Source organism: Ipomoea triloba, chromosome 5, assembly GCF_003576645.1.
Source record: "Ipomoea triloba cultivar NCNSP0323 chromosome 5, ASM357664v1".
Taxonomy (NCBI): Eukaryota; Viridiplantae; Streptophyta; class Magnoliopsida; order Solanales; family Convolvulaceae; genus Ipomoea; species Ipomoea triloba.
This window is the reverse complement of record NC_044920.1, coordinates 30,307,416-30,319,870: the sequence shown is the minus strand read 5'-3', so window position 1 is coordinate 30,319,870 and position 12,455 is coordinate 30,307,416. Positions and strand designations below refer to the sequence as shown.

General features: G+C 36.2%; 2 protein-coding genes across 8 annotated transcripts; one reads left to right on the top strand and one right to left on the bottom strand.

The window, feature by feature from the left end:
* Positions 1–724: 724 nt before the first annotated feature.
* Positions 725–6,828, bottom strand: LOC116020731 (F-box protein At5g49610-like). Of its 7 annotated transcripts, none has more exons than XM_031261231.1 (7): positions 6,588–6,828; positions 6,127–6,237; positions 5,232–5,964; positions 2,459–2,678; positions 1,497–2,326; positions 1,185–1,284; positions 725–1,100 (listed from the first exon to the last, which is right to left on the bottom strand). In XM_031261231.1, exons 4-6 carry the CDS (start codon positions 2,599–2,601, stop codon positions 1,226–1,228), a joined length of 1,032 nt encoding a protein of 343 aa, XP_031117091.1. In that variant the 5' UTR covers positions 2,602–2,678; positions 5,232–5,964; positions 6,127–6,237; positions 6,588–6,828; the 3' UTR covers positions 725–1,100; positions 1,185–1,225. The 7 variants fall into 7 exon arrangements, with proteins under 7 accessions (XP_031117091.1, XP_031117092.1, XP_031117087.1 ...); XM_031261232.1 differs by having other exon boundaries at positions 1,497–2,248; XM_031261227.1 differs by having other exon boundaries at positions 1,497–2,678; positions 5,232–5,478; positions 5,862–5,964.
* Positions 6,829–8,402: 1,574 nt separating this feature from the next.
* Positions 8,403–12,387, top strand: LOC116018955 (polycomb group protein FIE1-like). The gene is made up of 13 exons (XM_031259011.1): positions 8,403–8,724; positions 9,605–9,670; positions 9,763–9,885; positions 10,099–10,179; positions 10,353–10,445; positions 10,563–10,638; positions 10,719–10,798; positions 10,895–10,966; positions 11,416–11,475; positions 11,550–11,646; positions 11,812–11,875; positions 11,967–12,026; positions 12,102–12,387. Exons 1-13 carry the CDS (start codon positions 8,548–8,550, stop codon positions 12,163–12,165), a joined length of 1,113 nt encoding a protein of 370 aa, XP_031114871.1. The 5' UTR covers positions 8,403–8,547; the 3' UTR covers positions 12,166–12,387.
* The last annotated feature ends 68 nt before the right edge of the window (positions 12,388–12,455 follow it).

Below are 12,455 nucleotides of genomic sequence, written 5' to 3'. Positions count from 1 at the left end.
CATTCCGAACAATCATGGATAGAAACAGTCTAGCTAAGAGCTGAGCTGTCTAAATCGCAAATCGCTTATTGAGCACTAAATTATAATGAACACTAAATGGAAGGAAAAGTCACCTATACTAGAACCAAATGTATCAATATCATTTCACATTTCGCACAATTTTTAATGTGCCATATAAGAGAGAGAATTGGACAAGAAATAAGAGAAAAAGAAAAAAAAAATAGAAGACAAACATTGAGTCAATAAAACACAAATGGTTAAAAAAAAAATAAAGTTTCAAGCGCCCAATTGGCGCTTGCACAGACTGGGCGCATCAATGCGCCTAACAGTCCAACTTTTTTTTTTTTCTTTCTCCCGCCAAAAATCAACACTTGCAGGACTAAAAATTCTCAAAAAACTCACTCTCACATCCCATCCCAAATTTTTTTTCAATATTCTAAAAACCCCTAAAAAATCCATAGTATGGATGCTCAAAGACTTTGAACTCTAATAAACTGTAATAGAATAATATTTATCAATTTTTGTACTTCAATCCTCAATATAACATATTAAAGGATGAAAGTGCACTTTTTAAAAGTTAGGTTAATTAACTTTTCAAATAAAATTTAAGAGTTTATTTGAACCCCTTTTCCCAAACAATATTTTAGGTATAATATCTTAACTTGAGCATATCAAGCAATGCCCATTTGCCAACCATGAGCTCAAGCCATACCTATACTCATCAAAAATAAAAACCTGAAAGCTTTTTAAAGATTAACTTAGTACCACATGTAAATGTAAATGCGAATGTCAGCAAAATAGTATTTGCAACTCAAGTTACAAACTGATGTCTCTATGAACTTAGAACTACATGCTGCAAACCAACTTGCAGCATAAAACCTAGAGAAAGAAATCATCATAAACCAGCTACTTCCCAAAGCACAGGCATATAAAGGTGATATGCTTATGCTACAGGCCATTGTTGATGGTATATACGATTTCACAGTCAATACATAAATCAGCTGCAATTTATTTATTTATTCCGACGACTCTGTTGGGTAAACATTTTCCCAGGCAGGCAACAAGCACAAAAACTGGAGATGCATTTCACGAGCTCCTTCCTGCAGTGAGAGCAGGGTAAGTACGTGAAAAGTTTCAGAAGCGAGATGTAGATACAATGACCAAAATGAAAAAAGATAACTAACCATGCCGTAGGGTGAAGGAGAGAGGGTGTCAAGAGTCAAGATCATGGAGAAGAGGAAGTTGTGCCCTCACTGGAGCTGGTTTCGCCTCTGGGTTTTATACCTATCATTCCATAACAGGAAAAGCAGCAAAAACACAAGAACATTAGGAGAAAGCAAAGCAGTATAGTCTATGGTCAATTTGGCTGAAGCCAATCAACCAAAATCAGAAAAATTTACCCTCTATGTGTAATGTTTAAAACAGAAAAATTAGCTAATGCTGTATATCAAGCTCGAGCATTTAGGGCATAATCACAGGTGGCATGAAATGCTTACATGGAAGAAGACTTTCAACAAATGGAAGCGCAATAGAATAGCGCCCCTTCAAAGCAGCAGGTACATCAAGTTCCCTCCAAGTCCTTTCAGTCAAATTGAGCACACGATAACGAAACTTAGTAAACATATCAAATATGAAAAGTATCTCATCCTTTCCTCCAACTACAGAGTTGAAGGAAGCGATAAATTCCAATTCAAGTTCAGCACAGGCTTTCCAGGACCATGTGAACCCAGTTTCTTTATTATCTTCTAGGACAAGTATGTCCACATATGTTTCCGTATCGTCCACAGCAACCACTGATAAGACACCATCAAGGTTGATCAAGAATGTATATCCATTCAAATCCTCTGGAAGGGAAATTCTGGAGAAATTGCCTTCCATATCAACGGACTGAACAAAGGCTGGACTCTCCCGATCTTCTTTATTCCAGGCAAGCCAATATAGCCTTCCCTGCACACATACAGAAGTAGGACACACGGGGGCAAACCAATTAACCTTGGGACCTGTTGGCACCTGACCAATGTTCCTCCACGTTCCATCATAAGATTCATAGACTTCACATTCATAAATATCATCTTCACATTCAAACTCATCGCAGCAAAATCTGAATACTTTGTAGTTTGTCTCAGCATCAAATACAACTCCAACTGATGAAAATTTCCCAGGTAGACTACATCTAGGAAGCACTGTGACTTCTCGAGTAGTAGGATTGCATATCCGGATCTCCAAATCATCTTCTTCAGTGTCACCGCTAATGCATAGAAGACCATTGAAGGAGCATATTTCAATTGAAGACAACCCATTGAGAAATCCCGGAAGAGTTAACTGGCTACTTTCACCATTGTTTTCCATTATGAGCATATTTTCAGCTAAAGGATAAGAGTAGATGATATATATAGTATTTGCCTTGGACTGCTCCAAGTGCAACTTAACAAAAGAGGGACTAGAAATTTTCTCATACCACAATTTAGAAACAGCTTTGAACCTTACTAGGCCTTTAGTTGGAAGCTTTAGGAGAATCTCTTCCCACATGGCATCATTAGGCACTATGCCATACCCATCACTGTATCTTGCCTTGTTACTTTCAAGGCTAATCTCAGACATGATCAAATGATTCACTCCTTGTCTTGCAGGAGCAATGTTGCAACTCAATCAACAGATTGTTGTCTTGGGAATCTGATCTGTAATATGAAAGAATTTGATAATTATTTGCACCTGCAAGCAAGACTGAACCTGAAAATAATGCACTAAAGAAATAATGGATGGCACATCAAATTGAGATGAATATTTTTGGTCTCTCTACTTCCATTTCACAAGTTATTTTCCCACTGATATTCTTAATTACATTTCATTCTGAAACACTTCACTCTCTATTAACTTTGGTCTGCTGCTAAATTCTGCTGAGAACTCATTTATTTAGATTTCAATTATTTCTTATTTGTTAAGTTGGCAATGGGCTATGGTCATCAATTGCACACATTAGACTTATCAATTGAGATCATTATGAATTTTGAAATCAAGATGCACCCATCACCAACTATTGGAGATTGAAAATTTATGTTCACTGCTTGAGGTTAGGCATTATGGTAGGCACTAGGCAACGCACCCTCGGTTCAGCATTCTGTCAAATATTTTATAGAAGTAGGTGCTGGTCAATGATCAGCATTACGCCACTGCAGTAAAAGGACATTGGACCGAACAATACCATGCTAGAATCCAAAATTTTGTCAACTGAGTTGTAATGCACATGGGCCAAACCACACTAAAAGATTGAGCCCAATAAATTAGCAAGTCTAACCCATAACCTTATAAACCCATATGTTTCTCTCTTATTTTTCAATGTGGGATTCTTATCACTGGGTTCGATCTTCGAACATTAGGGATCCAGATTCCATGAACTATTATCGCTGAAAAGTTTCCATCCTTACAGTACCCTACTGCATCACTCTCAATGTGAAACTAATCTAGTATTCTCCTCAATACACCCCCAACCAAAAGGGAAAATTTTGAGCATATATATAATAAATAAATCAAGGTGTTTAAAGAGCCAAAGAACATGTCCTCAAATTTCATATACCAAAAATGATTACAATCCCTAAAATTTTTCCAATACATAAACAGAAACATAGTTAAATCAAAATCTGATACATCTAAAATTGGTCATTCAATAATATGAAATTTTGACAAAGGAAGAAAATTTCTAATCAAATCACAAACATTTACACATCCCATTTAAAGTGAAAAGTTTACGTCCTTACAGTACCCTACTGTATCACTCTCAATGTGAAACTAATCTAGTATTCTCCCCAATATACCCCCAACCAAAAGGGAAAATTTTGAGCATATATATAAATAAATAAATAAATCAAGGTGTTTAAAGAGCCAAAGAACATCATGCCCTCAAATTTCATATACCAAAAATGATTACAATCCCTAAAATTTTTCCAATACATAAACGGAAACATAGTTAAATCAAAACCTGATACATCTAAAATTGGTCATTCAATGATATGAAATCTTGACAAAGGAAGAAAATTTCTAATCAAATCACAAACATTTACACATCCCATTTAAAGTGTAAAGAGAGAGGTGGGATAGATCAAGTATGTAATTACCTAGCTTTTACCAAAGGAAATGCACACACGTAAAAGTAAAGCAAGAAAGCATAAAACTGATAGAGACTTATTCTGGCGGTGGCTGTCTTGCAGCGGCAGCACGCAATTGGTAGCTATAGAGGTTATGGAAATGAACATGCCGATTTGGTAATTTATTACATTACCATGGGCAGATTTCGCGGGAAAATGTGTTGACCATGGGTAACTTTCGCGGGAAAATGTGTTGACCATGGGTAACTTTCGCGGCAAAATGTGTGGGGACCATGGGTAGGTAGCTTTCGCGGCAAAATGTGTGGGGACCATGGGTAGGTTTCCCGGCAAAATGTGTGGGGACCATGGGTAGGTTTCCCGGCAAAACTTTTATGAAATCCTCAAGTGAGGATAAAGCTCCCATATACATTCATGTAGCCATAGGCACTTCCCATTAACACCGCATCTGTCCCATAATCTTAGAACATCCAAATATTCCATATAGAAAAACTAGTTAAAGAGCATAGTCAGGAAAGCTGCTATACAATGACCTAATTTTGTATCAGTAATGAAACACCATAACTACACTTATTCAGTACTGTGCATCTCCCATGAGAATAATGTTTTTCCTGCATGTGATAGAATTCAAATATAGACACACACCACATTATCAGCATAAATCTATATATTGGTCCTGTCTAAATTTACTGGTCCAGGTACTCAAGAATTTAAAAATAATTTCAATTCTCTTAGGAACTGCAAACAATTAACGTTTTTTCCTGCATGTGATAGAATTCACATATAGACATCTATTACATCATCAGCATAAATCTATATATTTGTCATGTCTAAATTTACTCGTCCAAGTAGTCAAGAATTCTCTTAGGAATTGCAAACAATTAAACCTCCTAACTCCTAACATACAAAGCATAAGACATGCATGAGTGAATTATATAGTTACTTTCCATTTTTTATTTTTCCTTAATCATCCTAATTAAGCTTTGAAAACTTGTCAATTCATGAGAATAAATCAAAAAAACAATAGCAACTTCAAAGACCTAAAGACCTGAAAAGATCCAATTTTTCCCTTGCCCCAGAGCATGAAAACGGGGCAGGATGTGTAAATAAAGAATAATTCAATACAATTACCTGTTTCTTGACCATGTACAGGAACGAACCAATCCATCAAACTCTTGGAATGCATTCTCCATTGCAGCCCAGTCCTCCAACCCTGAAATTGCATGGGTAAATATAGGTAAACTGTCGTACAAAAATAGGAAATTACTACATATTTTGTGATTTGTCGCCACTGCGGCCTTGATTGATAGTGGCTTTGGAATAATTTTCAGGTATTTCCATGGGCCTTCGGGTGCAGCTGCACTTGCATGCTGCAAACCTGGACTTCCCAGAAATATACACAAGTGGTTAATGCATCAAGATTATAGAATTTAATGCTATAGTAAACACCCTATTTTGCAACTCTCATCCCTGAGATATTACATTGTTCTAATACCACCCCTATTACAGAGCATCCCATTTAAGATTCCAAATACTTACATCACACACATAACTATTGGAAATTTATAAATTACAAGGTACTCTGATTCCTTTAGATGAGTCAAAAAGCCCAACTACTCCAGGAATTAAACCAAGACCTTTTACTGGATAAACATGATGATAGTCAGCCAAGAACTTTTTGACTCTCTTTGGTAAAATTGATTGACAAGATAAAACAAAATGGAAACTCTTATGAGAGAGAACTATGTTTAAACCAGTTACCTGGTCCATTCTCCTGCCTTGACTCAAAAAGAAGTTGCATGCCAAGAAAAATGCCCAGGAATGGGCATCTTGCTCAAAACAAGTACAAAGAGCTTCAGCCATTCTACAGAACATAGCTTGCATAAATTCTCAGAAAAAACTTGAGTGCCTTTGGCACTTGGACCAGCAAATTATAGTCTTCAAGAAAAATAAATGCACAATATCCCCCCTAATCTGTAATTGACCAATGATTGCCTCACTAATCCCTATCAATCATTAGGTATACCTTCTATTAGAATCTACCCTTCTTGTTGAGCACATCCATGGCAGTAGCAAAAGCACCTACTCCAGGGAAAATAGGGTGTTTCGCTTTCAAAACTTCCTCTGGTGTTTGTACCTAAATAGATGCCAAAACAATAAATAGGAGAAAAAAGGAAAGGCAATAGAGGCCATACAGATTCTCTAGAACTCTAGAAGAGCTAAGTCTAGCTTCACTACTTGGTTACTTGAAATGACAGCAAAATCTCATAGTAACAAATCCAAGTACTGTGAAGTATGAACTAATATTGTGATGTGAAGAAATGGAGCAAGTATTACCGAAGTTCATTATAGATTTATAGGAAAATACTACTTGGACTCCAAAGTAGTATTTCCCCTAAATAATATCACGATAGAGAAACGCCTCTCCATTTTTTCACAAAACTATACGTTTCTCAATGCATTATATACACACTCTATGTAAATTACCGGAATCCTCCTCGCCGGTAGCAGAGGCGCGGATCGAGCTTCTGGAAGGTTTGAATTCGAGAGCGATACGATTAGGCTTGATTTGCATGAACCGAATAGACCTAGAACCGGCCGAAGAAGACGACGATAAAGAACAATTTCCGGCGATTCCAAGTTGTGAAGCTGAAGCAAATGCCAATGCCGCTGCCTCCATGCTTCCACTACTGTTTCAGTTTAGCGCCACCCATTTTTGGTGGTTTAAGGCCTCTAAGCACGGTGGCGGCAGTTTTTGACTTTCGGTAAAAAGTTTTCATGGACCAAAGGAAAGATAATTGCTTAACATATTCGTTTCACGGCCCAATGACTGTTTGAAGCCCAACTTTGGTCCATGATGATTTTCATAAGCAGCCCAATTAATCTTACCCGTGGCCATACGCAAATTTTACTGTGAACCGTGGTACACAATGCATGGTTGTCCATGCATCAAAACGATATCGTTTTGATTAATGAAAAGAAACGGCAAAAAAAAAACACTCGTTCCGCGGCGTTCCACCAAGAGTAACTTTGTGTGTATAACATATTCAGTTTCTTTTTATATACACTACAGTTTCCTTTCAACACAATTATAGTTTCTTTTCGATATAACTACAGTTTTATTCGATATTATACACTCAAATATGTGAAACTGTTATTCAGTTTCATTTTATATACACTATAGTTTCATTACAACACAATTACAATATCATTTCAATATAATTACAGTTTCATTATACAATATACACTCAAATATGTGAAACTGTTATTCAGTTTCGTTTTATATACACTGCAATTATTTCAACAAAACTAGAGTTTCTTTTTGATAAACCTACAGTTTCATTTGACAATATAAACTCAAATATGTGAAACTGTTATTCAATCTCATTTTATATACACTACAATTTCCTTTCAACATAACTACATATTCATTTTGATATAACTATAGTTTCATTTGATAATATAAAAAACAAATGTGAAGCAATATCGTTTGAGATGAACTGTAGCTTCATTTCGTTTGCGATAGCAGTCGTTTATTTACTTAAAGAAACGGTGCCGGTTTTGAACCATGGTCCACAATATAACAACAAGTGGCCATAAGCCCATAATCTAACAAGAATAATGATTCACCACATGTTAAATGGAATTGTTTTTTAAGTACTACTTAATCTATTACAATATAATATTTGTTTATATATACTTTTTCAATCTATTGACATCCCATTTGTGAGAGGCATAAAAGTGTCATTGAATTACAAGTTACTTGACGCTAAATGAAGCTTAAATATTGAGTAATACTACATATATTATCAAATTACGCGATGTGTTATAATTATCTAAAAAAGAATGATTCATAGTTCTTGTTACTTTTTTCTTTTTCTTTTTTTGATTTATTAATAAAACTACGACATGTGACATAAGTTTTACCCTATAGGGATGATGAGTAAGTTAATTTAGATTTGAAACGACCTATGATAGATTTGAGACGAATCCTAAAATTTAGTGTAATGGCTCGAGACTGTAATTATGTATTAATATAACTTCTATAATCTCGTATATTATAATATTTTCTCATTTAAATATAGTAAAAGACAGCCAGTTTAATTAATTAACGAATTTACGAATTACTATCGATAGTAATGATTCGAGATTTTTACGAGTTCTATAATATTGCATTTGTTATCTTACTAAAATGATCAAATGAATAAAATTTTTCATATAAAAAAAATGATCAAATGAATAAAATTTTTCATATCAAAATATCACAAAATCGATTACATTATTTATTTATGTGTAATTTGTGTATTAGACCAAAGTAGTCGTTTTACAGGTTAAAGAAAGAACACTCATACAACATCGTCGGAGGGAAACCGGAGATAAGTTATGCGTTCGGTACCGACGTGCTAGAGTGAGCTGAGCAGGTTAAGGTGGTGGCTCGGCGGCCGGAATGGCAAAGGCATCGGTAGGTTGTGAGCCGGTGATGGGATCGCTGACGCCATCGAAGAAGAAAGAGTACAGGGTCACCAACAGGCTCCAAGAAGGCAAACGACCATTGTACGCCGTCGTTTTCAACTTCATCGACTCTCGTTACTTCAACGTCTTCGCTACCGTCGGTGGCAATCGAGTAATTTTCCCTACCATCGCTTATCATTTTCAGTTTTCACAGCTTAACAGTTTTTTTTTTTTTGTTTTGTTTTTTTGTTTTTTTGTTTTTTTGTTTTGTTTTTATAAGTCTGAGATTACTCATATAGAAAACGGAAGGTAAAATTCATAGTTTTCGTAATCTGATAATCAATCATATGCTATGGTTTCAACTTCATTGGTTTTTTACTTTTAAAACATCTTTGCCAGTGTAGCTGGTGAAAACCAAGTAATTCACTATGGAGTATAGAATTAACTGTATTTTGGTTATTATTCAGTTAAAAATCCTCTTTTTTTTGGGCTGTCCTTGTTCTCTATCAGGCTAGGTTCTTCCATATCTAAGTAGCTTTGAGTTAAATATTGAAAGTTCAATAACCAGCTTGGTTGGCGTGAGTAGTCTTTAAAGAGAGGTCGAGAGTTCGAACATACTCTTATATGAAAAAAAATAATCTGTCCAGTACTTTGCCCCTTAATTAAACCGGCCTGGTGCAAACAGGAATTAGTATGAGTATGGTATGGTGCTTTCTACAGTTAGGGCCTACTCAGACACCTCGTTGCCTGACCAAAAAAAATATTGAAAGTTCAATAGAAAGAAGGAAGAAGACTTATGAACTCCCTAAATTGATTGTTTTATTGCTTGACACTTCATGATGTTAGTGGAACAATACTTTGATAGTTTTGATAATCTTTTATGTTGTGTCTAGACCTTGGATTCTTGAATCATTTAAATTCATGATTCATTCAGGATGATGTGTGGCAACACTAATGCAAGAACTAGAGACTTGTTCCGGGATAAAGTTTTATTTAAAAACAATCATGGATGGAGCTAACTTTTATATGTCCAACTTATGGCTGCTTTTCAGGTGACTGTATACCAATGCTTGGAAGGTGGAGTCATCGCTGTGCTCCAGTCTTACATTGGTGAAGATGTAAGGAACTTGAGTCTTCTTAGTCTTCTTTATTACGGAGAATTTTGAATCAGTTATTAACTTTTGCCCTTTGCGTGTTCTTTGTGGACCAGAAAGATGAATCCTTTTATACTGTCAGCTGGGCATGCAATATTGATGGGACTCCATTCTTAGTTGCTGGAGGACTCACTGGAATTATCCATGTTATTGATTCTGGAAATGAGAAGATATGCAAGGTGTTTTACTGAATTCTTATCTATATATTACTCCGTATTATAGTTTTAAAAAGTGAATAATGTTCTTGTACACAGAAGTACAAAACACAGAGTTTGCCATTTGTTAGTGTGGATGCTGCATAGTAGGATCTACATGTAGTTAATAATGAAAACATTAACACATTTCAAAAACAACTATTAATATTGCCTTTTTATTTTGGTGAATTTGTGCAGAGCTTTGCTGGACATGGAGACTCAATAAATGAAATTAGGACTCAAGCGCTGAAACCATCACTTGTTGTGTCTGCAAGCAAAGTATGCAGTCGATTATCTTTCTTTGTCTTTGCCCCTCTTGTCTACTCACTAAACAAATTTGCTTTTCTATCTTTTGGAGAAATCAGAAGTCCTTAGGATATTTCCCATATTTTTTTAAAGAAATATATATATGGCATTATGGTCTGTGCTTAACAATCAAGTGTGGGACACAGGACGAGTCAGTTCGGTTGTGGAATGTTCATACTGGAATATGCATTTTGATATTTGCTGGTGCTGGTGGTCATCGCAATGAAGTCCTCAGTGTGGTAAATTACTCTTCTAGCTCTTGGTGGGGGCATGGTCGGGTGGGGAATTCATGTTTCCGGTAGAGATTATATGTTACTTATATGGGCGCAATAACTTTATTTCTGTGATTCATATAGGACTTTCATCCTTCTGATATATATCGCATTGCTAGCTGTGGGATGGATAATACTGTTAAGATCTGGTCTATGAAAGGTGACATATTTGATAGCTTAAAAACGTTCACTTATGTTAATCCTTGAAAGGAAGTGATGAACAGATTGAACACCCTGCAGAATTCTGGCCTTATGTGGAGAAATCATTTACTTGGACTGATCTTGCATCCAAGTTCCCCACAAAATATGTACAGTTTCCTGTAAGTCGCTGGAGTTTTATGCTCTTTCCTTTCGCATTTAGTGCTAAACGAGATTATTTAGCATTCTGTAGCTGAACTTACCTTTTATTGCATCAGATGTTCATAGCTTCCATCCATACGAACTATGTTGACTGCAATAGGTGGCTGGGCAATTTTATTTTGTCAAAGGTGAATGACATCTCCTGTTTCATGCATCCATTATTATCCATTTAAAACTGAAATTTCGTGTAGTTTGAGTTAAAGAAACAATACATATACCATAGTTAACTTTAGTAGTATTGACTGATTGGAATCTGATTTCCGAGTGCAGTCTTCCATCAACTTTAACATCGCTTTATCCCTTCCTTAGATTGAATCTGTCCTTTTTGAGCTTGTGAGTTTGCAAGTTGAAGCTGTATGCTTATGTGTGACGGACATCTTAGAGAGAATCGTGGAATAGAATTGTTAAAATCCTACTGTTGCAGGTTTCATCATGGCACATAATCTTTCTGTTTAATTAATACTTTGGTGCTCGTGTTTTGGATTCATTAATTGTTACTCCTATCGTCTGTTATGGAGACACAAACTCATGTTGTTAGTGCATATGTCTGTCTGTCGACTTTCTGGCATTTTTCCAGAGTGTTGATAATGAGATTGTATTATGGGAACCGAAGATGAAAGAACAGTCTCCTGGCGAGGTTAGGATTTTCTTTTGTTCTGAACGTTTCTGGTTGATTAATGAAAATCCCGAACTTAAATGATCTTGTTTTAGGGTACGGTTGACATCCTTCAAAAGTATCCTGTCCCGGAGTGTGACATATGGTTCATCAAGTTTTCTTGCGATTTCCAATACAAAGCAGCAGCTATAGGTAGAATGAAAGTACTCTTTTTTCAACTTGACATTACCATATACCTCTTCCAATGCACTATACATTCATCTCTGCCTGCAATTCATTCGCCAAGTAAGCTTTCCGGTGTCGAGTTTATCCTTAAATACATGCCCGAATCTTTTCCTTTGATTTTCAATGTACTAGGGAATAGGGAAGGGAAGATCTATGTTTGGGATCTGCAAACCAGCCCCCCTCTTCTAATTGCGAGGTTTGTCTACTCTACCCCGCTGTCTATTCCTCGTGAAACCTATGCTATCTGCTTCACGTTTTGCATCTCAGTCTCGCTCTCTCCACTTCAGGCTGTCGCACGTCCAATCAAAATCTGCAATCAGACAGACTGCTGTGTCGTTCGACGGGAGGTAGAGTCTCTCTCTCTCGAGTTTAATTGTTTTGCGTTTATAACATGCAAGTGATTATATATCTTTGTGGTGCAGCACCATTCTTAGCTGCTGTGAAGATGGAATGATATGGCGCTGGGATGTGGTCTCAACTTCTTGAGCGGCTAAGATGTTTTGCTTGTAGGTTGTGCACTTATGCTGCATTAGATTTTCAAATAGAAAAGATCATGAAGTTTATGTAGTTTTTATTTATACCCATTTTGCCCCCCACCCCCCCACATATTGTACTGGTATCCTCACCTTTAGGGACGCAACTAGTCCAGTTGAGTAACTTCTATGAGATCGTTTCTAATATCGCGTTTATAAGAGTTGTCTTTTATGATATCGTGTTCAACTTTGTATCTGATTGATTCTTTCTTCGCAAAAGGTTGAATCCCTAACTCTAAGGGT